The sequence below is a fragment of the Vigna unguiculata genome, chromosome 3 (assembly GCF_004118075.2).
Source record: "Vigna unguiculata cultivar IT97K-499-35 chromosome 3, ASM411807v1, whole genome shotgun sequence".
Lineage (NCBI taxonomy): Eukaryota > Viridiplantae > Streptophyta > Magnoliopsida > Fabales > Fabaceae > Vigna > Vigna unguiculata.
Window position 1 is genome coordinate 17,600,203 of NC_040281.1, and position 14,104 is coordinate 17,614,306.

A 14,104-nucleotide genomic window follows, 5' to 3' on the forward strand; every position below is an offset into this window, starting at 1 on the left:
AATTATTACAACATGTGACCTGTGTACAATTTTCTTTTATTTCAAATGTTTTAGAATAATATTTCTCTTAAGTTGTTGATTTTGGTCATCTTCCTTTTGTATTATTCTTTTTATCTTAATATATTTTAGTTTTCTCTATTTTTAAATTAATTATTTTTTCCATATAGCAGTTTTACTAATTATTTGGAAAAATTTTGAATGTTCACAATGTAAATACACTTTAAATTTTATTGAACAGTAATTTCTTAATATCATTAAAAATTATATGTTTAATATACAAATATTATCATTAGATTATCAAATTTAATTAATAGTCATTAAGAAATATAATAATTAATAGTCATTAAAAAATGATATTGACATGAAAAAAAGAAAAGAGAAAAGAGATACGATAACTAGTACTTTTAAACTTCTCATCTTTTGCTCTAAATCCTAAGCTTAAAAATTTTAATCGTACAAATAAACAGAAATTATGATGTATATTTCCTTTCGTCAAAATATAAAAATGATTTAATAGTTAATTTACTATTTTAAAATAAAATAATTTAAAAACGAAAAAAGCTAATGAAAAAAAAAAATCTTTTATTTGGTATAACATAAGAGAAGGGAAATATAATTCAGCAGAGCTTGTTTTCCACTGATGAGCAGGTTATCATGATTGGTAGCGAAATCAAAGTGAAAGACGAAGGAAGAGAAAATTGCAATTTTGAGGAATGGGAATGCTCTTTAGGTTACCCTAATCTTTTAGGGTAATTCCAAACCAAATGCATTTTCACATAAATGTGTCCTTTTTTGTCGGCAAATTCTTCTTGCAACTTCATACTATTTTTCATATTGTTCCCATGTAACTCGAAAACTATTTTTTTTAATTCTTTTTTATTTTTAAAGTTATTTTTGAAAGTTAAAAATAACTTCTAAATCTTTTAATCTAAAAATTAAAATAAAAAAGTCTTAGTTACATTAAATGTTTGAAGAAAAAATCGAATTGCACAAGAGCTAAAATGGAAAATTTTATATCCATAGAAAGGCATGTGTAGAAAGAAATTGTCTTTTGTCTTGTTTGTCCGTGAAAAGAGAAGCCCAAACTCTAAAATCTTTTGCATATCCCCTCCCTATTTTGATTTACTCTCTGCAAATTTAAGTTTGAGGGATGAAGTTTTATGTTAATTTTAAAAGGTTGGAATATTATTTAGAAACTATGTTTATATTCACTGTTTTTATTTTTGAGAAAATATTTATATACAGTGTTTAGTTATTCTACTTATGACCACCTTACTCATAGTTGGAGCCCTAAAAAAAAACTTGGAATGAAATTTCTATTCCTTCTACTAAAGATTAACTTTTACTAAAGGTTAGGGTATTATACGGGTGGTATAACAGATTTGCTAAAACATTAGAGTTTCATTGACTTTTGAAAGAGTCTACATTATCTATTGAGTTTTTTTCGCTTTCCACACTAAAAATACATTATGTTAGTATTTTAAATAGTTTTTAATATATTTGTTTAATTTTAAAATTAGTGATCATCAACTTGTTTTAAAGATATAGAAAAATAACATAAAAGAAAATCCAATAAAAAATCTAAATTCTTTTTGAAATAGATTAAGAGTAATTAAATGTTTTAGATTGATTATATTTTATTAATCAATTTATTAAAATAATATAATTAATTATATCTTAGGTCAAGAATAATGTCATGAAGCTATTAAGACCTGTAATATTATAATTCGACGAAGAGATCAAATTATGAATATTATTTTAGAAAAAGTAAGTGACAAATTTTACATAAAATGGTTATGACTGACTTATTTGTAAGCAGGTAGGTATAAAATTTTTTGTTCCTTTCTCTTCGCCCCCAGAGAAAATTTTATGTACTTTATAATTGAAAGACGAGATCCTAAATATTTAGTGTTCCCAAATGGCCAATCAAGGAACACAAGATACACTCCCACACTTTACTCATGAGTTCTTGGGAACTACTCAATTAAATGTAGAGTTTTTTGCTTGAGGTAGTAGGCTCAATTAAATGTAGGGTTTATTTTTATGTTTTCGTAATCTAATAGGAGTTGCATAAAGGCCAAAATAACAACATAGGGAGAAAAAATTAAAGAATATTTACTTAAAGTACCTTAAATTAATTATTACGTAAATATATATTAAAGAAATAAACAATATTTATATAGATTTGAAAAATACAAAACAATGACATTATAAGAAAATTATTAAATAAAAATTAATTTTAAAAATAAAAATAATTAATTATTAGAATGATTATTCTACGTATCAATTTATAAATTCAAAATTATAGACATTCAAAATCAATTTAAACTTTAATTCACGAACTAATTATAATTTTTTATTAATAATAAAGATTATTTTGAATTTCAATAACTTTTTAGTTTATAAATTAATTTCTAAATTTGTTATTATAACGATTAACTTCTCAAATTAATTTTCTTTGAAGCCATCTCAACAAAATCTATCTCTAAATTAATTATTTTCTTTTCTCTATGTATCTGAAATAATTTTCAAAGGTTATTAAAAATATGATTAAATATATTTTTGGTTCCTTCATTTTCAGTAAAAATTAAAATTAGTCTATTTTTGAAATTTTTAACTAATTTAGTATTTCTTCTGTATAAATGTGTGGATTTAGTCATTTTAATCAAACTTTGTTAAGTTTATTTAAGTTTCAAACACATTTTAATGTAATAGTTGAGTTGTTTACACTGTTTGACACATTTTCGCTTTAATATTAACTCAAATATTACCATGAAACGTGTTTGAAACATTAAATAAATTTAACAAAATTTGGTTAGAATGACTAAAGTCACGTACATCTAAAAATTGTAGACAAAATTGAGTTAAAGTTTCAAAAATAGACTAATATCAATTTTCAGTTAAAGTTAATGGACTAAAAAATATTTTACCCTTAAAAATGTTATGAATAGCTAACAAACTACCTTCTCTCAGAGTCTAAACCATTAATTATAGATCATAGTTTTAAAAATCAGATTGTACCAGTTGACTGTACAGTGAATGTTTGCATTTTCATATACATCTAAATGAAATGATGTTTGATGTTAATCGGTTCATACTTCAATAAATTGTTTACTGATAAGAAATTCAGGTTTGAAATGAACATTAGTTGGACCTCTTGAACGAAAAATCGAATACACATTACAATAAAATTGTTAAATAATTATTACATTTTAGAGATTAAAATAATTAATATTAGCTAAATTAAATACAATTTTATAAACTAAAAAATATTAATATTTAATAATCTCTATTATTAATAAAAATTATTATAATTGATTTGGTAAATTGGAATATAAAAATTTCCATCATTAGTTATCAAGATTTTAATAATTATTATTCTTGATTCTAAATTAGTCTATACTTTTAAATTAGAGAGTAATTAAAAATTAGTAAAATCAGTAAAATTATTTCAAACCTGATTAAAATAAGTTTACTAAATTAAGAACAAAGAACACAAATGTTTATGTAGAGTTCACTTCAGTAGTTAAGAAAACACGCATAGCCATGTATGTAAACCCCTGCAAAAATGTCAAACTATAGAGTATGGGTTCACATATGAAATAAAGAGGGAACTTGAAACGAGTTATAGTATCATATGAAAAAAAAAAAAAAAAAACACGTGAGTGCATTTGTTCCAATTTTGGTGGACAAAGTTATTTTGTATTGTTGAATGTTGTGTTTTATAAAGTTAAGGTACAAAATATATGGTCAATTTATCACTATTTAGTCCATCTGAACTAAAAATACGAGGACTCTTATCTAGCGGCTCGTGAGTTGGAATGATCATGATTCATGATCTCTTTGCTTTCACGTGCATGTTAAAATCGTAAAGAATTTTATGTACACGAACGCATGATCATCTTGTTTTCTATTGACTTTTGAGGCAAAGGAAACAATAAATTGATTATCTTTTAAAGAAATCAAATGCTATGATTCTTTTTTTTATTCTAATAACCTTTTGAGATTTGGTGTTTTTTGAACACATTGTTGCAATAATATTGCTTAATTGGATGTGTGTATAAATGGTGATCTTAATCTTCTTTTATAAGCTTTAAAGTGGCTATGAATAACTCGTTATAATATTAATAGATATCGTAGAACAAGAAACTATATTAACTTACAACTTGGTTTTTAAATTTAAGGTAATTTTGTGAGATGACATATCATTAAATATGACACTTTTTTTTGTTAGTTATAGTTTGTAAGTCCTAAATATTGGATTTATGTGAGTAGTATCTTAAATTTTACATAATGGTCAAGATTTTATAATAATAAATTGTCTAATCTAATATGTCTTTGTATATTAAACATATGATGAGACAATTGTTCAATGAGTGAAGTGGTCTAACAACCCTAGGATCGAGTATAGAGAGTGAAGACACTGTATCTTAACATTATAAAATTTACTCAAGTACTTCTACAACAACTTTGAACTATATTGCTTGACATCAAAGATGTCACTCAAGTTGGTGTGCTTCAATTATTCTTGAATGATTTCACATAGACTCTTGAAGAAATGAGTCAGTGTAGAATCTTTTCTAGCACAACTTCAACTTGATAATAATTAATACATTTAATACAATTCATTTAGTAATAAATGTTCTTTCTTCATTTTATCAACATTCTAATAGTTGGATGTACTTATGTTCTTCTTGTTAGTGTGCATTTCCTTGATTCATTTTAAATTGTAGTGTAGTACAAAGTTTACAATTTTTTTGGAGTTGACAATGCTTTGTTTAGAAATTTGGCAAAGAAAAACAACTTTAAATTTTTGTTTAAGGGATCTTTTTTATGTAACTTGTCATTTATATAATGATTCTCATTTTTTTAACGAAAGAAGGAAACATTCCCCGCAATATAGAATAACCTTTTGCGGTTTTCATTTTAATAGATGCTAATTTACTTCTATGTATTTTATCATCTGAGAACATTTGCACTCTATCAAATGTATACATAGATTGCAAAATATTATATGGTTAATTTGACAAACACTTGTGTCTTTCATAATTTGTTGTACATTAAGTTATTGTCTATCAAAGGAAGCATAATTATACTTTTATATTTAACTGTTTTTAACACTTAATTCTCACAAAAATAATAATAAATTTTAACAAATTTTTGTTTAAATAAACTCAAAAAGATAATTCTCCAATAAACCTTTGAAGATGCATTTACCACATTATATCTATTTGATATTGCAAATCAAGTTGGACACCACTATATTTTTTCTTTTATCACACTGCAAGAAAAATCTCAAATAATGATTAAATTTAGTGACCTAATATAATTAGTCACTATAGTGACATGTTTAGATACTAATTTATAAACTAAAAATTATTGGTAACTAAACTAGTTTTAAAAAAAATATAATTGGTTTCTAAATTGGTCACTAAAATAGTTTCTCTTATGAATTGATATCTAAATTGGTCACTAACATTAATTACTTAGGTTTTGGTTACTAAAGGTCTAAATAATTAATTAGAAACTAGTTTTTTAATATTTTAAATCCACTAAATTATTCATGAGTTTAGGAGTGATTATATGATGCATTTATAATCCAAGTATACAAAGTCTTTCTAGGTTATATAATAATAAATTGTTATTTAAATAAAAGGTTCACAATTTCTAGAGTGAATACAGAATATACACTTTATTTTTCTTAGAAAAACTTCATACTTTTCATGAAGGATTTACAATTCAATCTCTTTGTATTTAACTTATTATTCACGCACTTAAGGTCTTTGGCACTTTTTAGCACGCTTGGGTAAAATTGATAAAGTGTCTCAAGACTTCTTTTTTTCTTACCTTGTGTTGTTTTCCTTATATAAGTATCCAAAAAGTATATGAAGGTTGTGCTTAAGAGTCACCGTTTGTCGGAGATTTCTTAGAGGGTCATGACTTTTTATTGGCATCCTCTAATTGTGATACTTTAAGGTGATTCAAATACACTTATTTATCTCTTAGAATTTAAGTATTAATACTATTCATATTTTAAATTATTACATTAAAATTTATTATTTTATGTCAACATTTTTTTTAATTACTAAAATTAATTTCTAACATTAATAATGTTTAAATTTTCTTAAAAATATTTTTATTCACTAATTTAGTATTTTATATCGATATTAATTATACGTATTTTTAAATAATCTTAAAAAAGTATTTCTTACGTAATAAATTTAATTTGGAAAATTTCCATTTTAAATCTATTAAATAAAAGAAGACTCCAAATTGGCTTCGCATAGTGTATTTCCAGCAGGAAAAGCGACAAAAATATTTAAAACAGTCGTGTTAGGAAATCGCGTACAGGACCAGATTTCCTTTTATAACCACCAAATAGATCTAGTATCATCAATATTGTTGGAGGAATTTTTTTTTTTAGAATTTATTCAAGAAAAAATAAAATTCAGACTGCAACAGAGTCAATCGAGAGTTCAACAAGTGCAACACGCGTCTCTCTTCTTTTTCCATTGTTTATTTGTTGTTCTGTGCCAAAAGAGCTCAAGTTTCTCTTCCAACTCTATTTTCCCCACGAACCCATTTTTCATTTTCCCGAAAAGATCACAACTTTCAATTGATACTTCCTCTTTTTTCGTGTTCCTGTTTTCGATTGATGGGCATCTCTTCAAATCTGGAATCATAGACATTCTCATTGCACACCGCATGGACAGGGACAAGGACAAGTCTCACACTCGCTGTTTTTTTCACAGTTTTGTTAAACACTTCAAATTCGGTTCCAGTAAAGGTAAATCCTCTCTATCCTCTATCCTCTTCCATTTAAACCGTTTAATTTTCTGGTAGACGAATTGTCTGATTTTACTAGAATTCTGTTTCTACTCTGTGTTTGGTAAGAGGGAAACGATGAAGCTGATATACAGAGAATGGCTGCGCAAGAGCAGAAGATTTTTGCCTACGAAACCTTGGCTGCTGTCACCAAGAATTTTAGTAATATTCACAAGCTAGGCGAGGGAGGTTTTGGCCCTGTCTACAAGGTATAATCATAATCAGCTTTTAATTGGTTCGTTCTAGTGTGAAATTCAATCAAACCTAGTTCTGGATTCAATGTTTTTCTAGTATTTGGCTTTTCCCTTTTGTGAAAATTCTCAAAAATAAAAATGCTCACTACTGTATCTTACGTGTTTGTGATTAGTGGAATTTGGGTTTTTGGGTTGTTTGCAGGGGAAGCTGAATGATGGAAGAGAGATTGCTGTGAAGAAGTTATCACAGAGTTCAAATCAAGGGAAAAAAGAGTTCATGAACGAGGCCAAGTTATTGGCTCGTGTGCAGCATCGGAATGTGGTGAATTTGGTGGGTTATTGTGTCCACGGGAACGAAAAGCTACTTGTTTATGAGTATGTTGCTCATGAAAGCCTAGACAAGTTTCTTTTCAGTGAGTGCTTCTTCAATGCCCACTCGCTCCTTCATCATTCATCAAATCATCACTTCCTTATTTTCCTTGTCGTTTATGTTATACACTATTTACAAAAAACAAAAACGGATTTGAATTTAGTAATCCAGTCTGAAGAAACTTTGTGTGCCCAAAGAAACTCTAGAAGAGACCTTGACTTTTCCGTATTCATTTGTTTGATTCATAGGATAAGTTTGAAGGAGTTAATAGAATGTTTACCATGAAACTCTTTCATTCATGTTATCTAAGCTATGACATGGCATGAGGACTTTTTGTTGCATGAAGCATCCCTAGGATTTTGTTTACCTTTTGAATGTTAATGAATGAAAAGTAGCAGCAGTTGTTGGGAGTTGTTAGCAGAGGAACATTGAAGTTTGGATTAGGCATCGAGCTTCTAGGAAGGATAGTGTATGGAAAGGAAGTGTTGTTTTGTAGATTTTTTTGTTGTGGTTGTCACTAATCCCACCAAACATAATAAAATGTTGATTGGGGAATTAAGGAGGTTGTGTGTTTGTTGATGTTGATGTTGTTTTGTTATTTTTATAACAGTGGTAAGTTGAAATGGATGCAGAATCACAAAAGAGAGAGAAGTTGGATTGGAAACGTAGGTTGGGCATAATCACAGGCGTGGCAAAGGGGTTACTTTATCTACACGAAGACTCACACAATTGCATCATCCATCGTGACATCAAGGCCAGTAATATCTTGCTTGATGACAAATGGACGCCCAAGATTGCAGATTTCGGCATGGCGCGTCTCTTCCCTGAAGATCAGACCCAAGTCAACACACGTGTGGCTGGAACCAAGTAAGCCTTGCCTTTGCCTATCGTTTTTTATTTTATTTTTTTCAAAAGATTTCTACCAAATTTTGAATATGTTTCTGCTTAAATAATCGCATGTGGACCGTGGGAGTAAAGCAAAACAAAATTTAATACTTCTTCTTCGCATACACACTAGTTTGGATCATTTCCACGTTTTTTGGTATCATGTAGTATATTTTATTAAAGATACTTTGTTTTCCGAGGTTATTTTCTTCGACGATTTTAGTAATTCAAGATTATCATAATTCATCCATGAAACTTCACACTCTTACGTAACTTTAATAATAATAATTACTTTTGCCAAGGATCCAGCTCAAAAGTTTGAATGATTCAATTTTAGGTTCGGTCATACATTTATGATGAGGAAAAGTAACTATTTCATAAAAATGATAAATTTAATTATATTTAAAATGGCATAAAAATTAGTGTTTCGAGTTAACATAAGTAAATTAAAGAATTAAACGTGCAAGTTAACAATATACAAATTGCTACAACCTGAGAATAATAAGAAAAAATAATTGAAGATGAGGTTAAATTAATATTTATAACTATAAACAAAACAAAATGAGTTCATTTTCTTTTTACGTTTTTTATTTCCAATATACCCTTTAATTATATAAATCAATTTATTTATTTATTTTGTATGATATTCTTCCATTCCAAGGAAGTTGAAAGACTGATTCCCTCGAACCGCTTTTTTTTTTTTTTTTATACCTTCTAAGTTCTCATTTGTTCTCTTGCTATTGATGACTTCAAAATTTTGTTAGCTTAAATTTAAATATTTAAAATAATATATTAAATTTAAACAAAACAACAACAAATAAAGTATATAAATAGAGATGTTTAAAAATATAAATTAATATACACATAATAATTTTACGTATTAATAATAATAATAACAATAATAATTAACTTTTAACTATATAAAATAAAATGACATGATAAAAATTCGGGCACCGTTACTAATGTTCTCTTTTGCATAATGTACAGAAGTATTTATTTTATCAAACATTATCAACTAATATAACTAATTAATGAATCTGAAATTTCATCAAAATCTTCTTCGAATTTGAATGAATTCATGTATTTTTTTTTTCATTTTGCTAAACAGTTTCATTTGAATCGTCAGGTCAAGTTAACATTAAACGGTCATCATGCACTTTATATAATATTTTGAGTAATAAATTCTACAGCGTCAATTTTATAAGTAATATTTTATAATATTAATGTTTGATGAAATCTTATATAGTTTTAAAAGTAAACAACATTAAACATTACGTTTTCAGCGCTCATAATATGACTTTTACATTTTTATCACTAAAATATATGTGAAAATGTTTTCTACCTTGTTTCTCCTTTTGCCATCAACCCATAGGATCTCCTCATATATCAAATCAACAGATTAAGAAACTGGCGTATTAGTTACGGCACGTCTTGCATTGCATGTGTTTGATGATATGACTGACTAGTCAAGTCAAGTGTTTTGACCAGTTGTGATCGTTTGTTTGTGGCTTATAGTTTTTTACTCTTAACTAATTACTCGTACGTGGGAATTGTTCAGTGGATACATGGCTCCAGAATATGTTATGCATGGAAATTTATCAGTGAAGGCAGATGTATTTAGTTATGGAGTTTTGGTACTGGAGTTGATCACCGGCCACAGAAACTCCTCTTTCAATTTGGATGTGGACGCCCAGAACATGCTTGATTGGGTAACACTCTTTATTAAGATTATTCTTTACTTCCATCACTTTACTATTATGACCCCATAACCAATTATATATAGCATTTTCTTGTTCTCGTTGACATTTCAGCAAGTTCTGAGGACTTTTTCTTTGATCAACCGATTAATTAATAGCAACGGTGGTCATGAATTGTATATCTTTTGAGTCTTCACAAAATTAACTCTCCCCACCAACACCTACAACCTACATCACCATTACCGCATACCCACATAAGCAAGTTGCATTTAGAATTGATGGAGAGTGGTTTGTTTTTGTGGTTATAATAGGCATACAAGATGTACAAGAAAGGGAAGAGCTTAGAAATTGTGGATCCAACGTTAGCAGGTACAATGGTAGATGAAGAGGTAGCAATGTGCATTCAAATGGGTTTGTTATGCACTCAAGGTGATCCACAGCTACGTCCCACGATGAGGCGTGTGGTGGTGATGTTGTCAAGGAAACCAGGCCAGATGCAGGAACCATCGAGACCAGGGGTGCCTGGTTCAAGATACAGAAGACCTCGAAGACACTCTGCATTGTCTTCCACATTGGGTACCTCAGGTGCCTCCGATTCACACACTTTTGATTCAAGTAATTATACCACTGTCACTAACAGTGCCACTGGGACCAGCTCTGCCACAGTTGAAACAGACCCCAAAGGTAAACGTCCAATGCGGGAGGGTTAGGCTCATTGTATTTGTTTTTATCTACTATGGTGTTATTCTTTTTGTAATGTAAGTATAGCTGGTGTGAAAACTGAGTAGAATGTACATAGTGGGAGGGGTTAGATAGGCTAGGAATGCCTAGTGAATTCTTATTCTTTAATTAATGTTTACAAGTGAGAAATGGGAAGAAGTTAAGTATTCTCATTTTCCATGCTCCAACAAAATGGTTTGGTTGGTGTTGAGTTCTTTATTGCCACTTGGCATTACAAATGATTACGCCTCATTGTTACGTACCCAGATTTCTGATTACGCCTCATTGTTGTTACCCAGATTTTGAATCTCCTATGAGAAATCTGTTCACAGTTGTAGGTTGAATGTACCTTTTCAATAATTTTTGTCATATGCTTATATATCAATTGTGAACACCAAATTTTGTCTTTTTCCTTATACCTAATGGTTTTGTTTTACAAGTTCTGTCATTTTACAAACGAGTTTCTTTTTTTTCCCGTGAAGCACCAACAGAGTGACTTAAATCTCTTCATAGCTACTAAGCTTCCTGGTATCTTACGTGTATTGGATTTGCTCCTCGATAGTGATTCTACGGTCTGTAAATGATAGAAGAGGAATGGAAAATAAAATAAAACAATTATTTCGGAGTTCATAAATACTGCAAAAATAGAGACTTGAACAGGGTTGAAAAGGTTAAGAAAAAAGAGAATAAGGTGTAAGAACAACGATGAGTAGTAATTCAATAATTTGTTGGAGTTTAATTGTAAGTTGGAGCAACACATTGTAAAATGTTTTAATTGAGTAAGTTAGAAAAACTTACAAACTTATTATCTTATGATTTTTTTTAATGATATAGTAAGTTCTATTGTTAGTTAATTCATGATTTATTGGTGAAAATATTTTAGATTCAAATGAGCTTGAAGTGGGCGCATCATAGGTTTATAGATCTTTTATATCAAGATGACAAATAAATTCGTGTTCGTAGGTATTCGTTTTCGTTTTGAAATATTTACATTGATTAGGTATGAATATGGATATAAATAATATCCGAAAATTTTAATTGGGGATGAGAATGAGAATATATATATCTCCACCCAAATACTCGTCCCTAAATACATATCCCCACCCAAATACCTGTCCAAATATCTATAATATATATATATATATATATATATATATATTTATTTATATATATATATATATATATATTTATATATATATATATATATATATATATATATTTATATATATAAATATATTATCCAATTTAAAATTGAAAAAACTATTGTCCAATACAAAAAAGAGTACACTTAGTTTGAAAACAAAACAACAAAACAAAACTCTCATAATTTGATATAAAAAATATTGAGGTGATTTTTAAATCTAAATTTAGGTTTCATAACTAATGAATTTTTTCAAGAGTAAAATTTTTCAAATTATATACGTATAAATATTTAATGATTAAAATAGGATAAATTGTAATCATAATTATTTATTTGAACATGTATAATTATAATTTAGAATTAACTCTTTTTATCTTTATTAAATCAAGGTTGTATAGTAATTGTATTTGAAAGGTCCAAGATCACTTGTTTTCTTTTATGATGATTAAGCAACAAAAAGTTTGTAGCACTCCTAAAATTAATTTCCTAAATACAGCTAAGAAAAGTAAAGGGAAACAAAACTTAAGCCGAATGCTAGATAACTAAAGAAGAATTAAATAATATATAATAGAAAATATCAATCAACTAGAAAATAAAATAAAACATTATTTCTTCCTTGATATTTGGTGGGTCAGAATAACAAGATATAAGAAAAATCAATTTTAGATAAATTTACATTACAATAAACATGTCATATAATCTAAAATATATGATAACAATCTCCCATCGATTTTATCCAAAATAACTCAAGTGGAATGATTGACACTTGTTTCTTTTAAAGGTTTTGTTGTAAAATTACCTTTCTTTTGAATTTCTTGCCCGTCTTCCTTATTTGTGCTTATGAGTTTACAATTTTGTCCATTGTTTTCTTTGTTTAAATAAAAGCAATTGTTTGAGGTTATTGTCATTTTAGTTTTCCCAGTTCTAGGATGGAGGGATAAGTGTAGGTGATTGACTTGATGGATGTTTCTATGCATAAATGTTTCTTCAAGTGTTGTCTTTGTTTAGTTCTCCAGAAATTTTGAAGTTTTCATTGGTTCTGTAATTTTAATTATAAGGTGGGTTATGTGTTTTTAATCATAAGGTGGGTTCTGCGTCTTCAATGGTATTTGTATTTTATTATAGTCATTGTTCTATGGTTTACTTTCTTCTTTCTTTATGTTATATTTTTTATTTGTGGTTCTTGGTTAATGTTATTGTTTATTAAGTTTTCCGCAGGTTTTGAAGTTGTTTTGAGCTTCTGAGGTCGTTAGGTTCGTCGCAAGGTAAAATCTTTTATTTTTAAAAACCCTAAATACTAAAATATTATATTGAAATCTTTTTATTTCTATGTTGCATAAGTTGTCACAAAATGACCAAGAAATTTGATATGATCAAGGATATCGATGAGAAGAAAGAAACATTAAAACTAGCTGTTAGAATAAAAGACACGTGGTTTGTTCAACCGTGATGTCAATCGTCACATGAAGTTAATTGTTTTGGATCAGAAGGTAAATGAATTGTATTGTTGTGCATGTTTGATGAAATGTGGAAAATTTGTGTTGAATTTAAATTGTTGTGGTGATTGTTATTGTGTTAGGGTGATATGATACCTACAATGGTGAGAAAAGGAAGGTTTAGGTTTGTGGGAGGACAAGTTGGTTGAGGTTCATACCTGTATAATGCATAATTTCAAGATCTTGAAGAACCAAAGTTTGATAGCTAATTGAAATTAACATTCTAGCTACCTAACAATTATATGTAGCAAGGTGAGTCGGAAGAAAGCAAAAGCTTACATTAGAAGCTATACTAGATTTTAGTGAAGTTGCATGGAGATTGAATTCTTTTGACTGTTAATTTTTGGAGAAAAAGACAGAGTTTGGAAAAATTTGATGTTTAGAACCCATGATTCAACTTTTGAAAATTTTGATTAGTTTTTGTTATAGAATCCAAATTAGCTAATGATGCTTCATCTTTTTAACAATGTCATGATCTTTTTATAATTGATTTCCCATTGTATATTGCCTATTGCTTTCTTTGTTCATTTTAGTAAAACTATTCTGAATTGTTCAAAAAATAGTATTGTTTGAGTGAGCATGGTTTGTTTTATTGTTCCTTGAATATCTATCAAGAACTTGAGACTATTTAGTTGTTATTTTGTGTATTTGGAATGTATTGATGCTAAATTTGTAGTTTGGGATAATTTTGACGTATAACTTGAAAGTTGTTTTGCTTTACAAGTGACAATCAATCAATGAATTGGAGTAGTTAAATATCCAAGTATTGCTAAAGG

At 28.1% G+C, this 14,104-nt stretch overlaps 1 protein-coding gene across 2 annotated transcripts; it reads left to right on the forward strand.

The window, feature by feature from the left end:
• The first annotated feature begins 6,397 nt into the window (after positions 1 to 6,397).
• On the forward strand, positions 6,398 to 10,953 carry LOC114179895 (cysteine-rich receptor-like protein kinase 10). 2 transcript variants are annotated; one of them, XM_028066383.1, is made up of 6 exons: positions 6,398 to 6,787; positions 6,895 to 7,034; positions 7,222 to 7,432; positions 8,022 to 8,256; positions 9,833 to 9,983; positions 10,283 to 10,953. In XM_028066383.1, exons 1-6 carry the CDS (start codon positions 6,706 to 6,708, stop codon positions 10,679 to 10,681), a joined length of 1,218 nt encoding a protein of 405 aa, XP_027922184.1. In that variant the 5' UTR covers positions 6,398 to 6,705; the 3' UTR covers positions 10,682 to 10,953. The 2 variants fall into 2 exon arrangements, with proteins under 2 accessions (XP_027922184.1, XP_027922185.1); XM_028066384.1 differs by having other exon boundaries at positions 6,399 to 6,787; positions 6,866 to 7,034.
• The last annotated feature ends 3,151 nt before the right edge of the window (positions 10,954 to 14,104 follow it).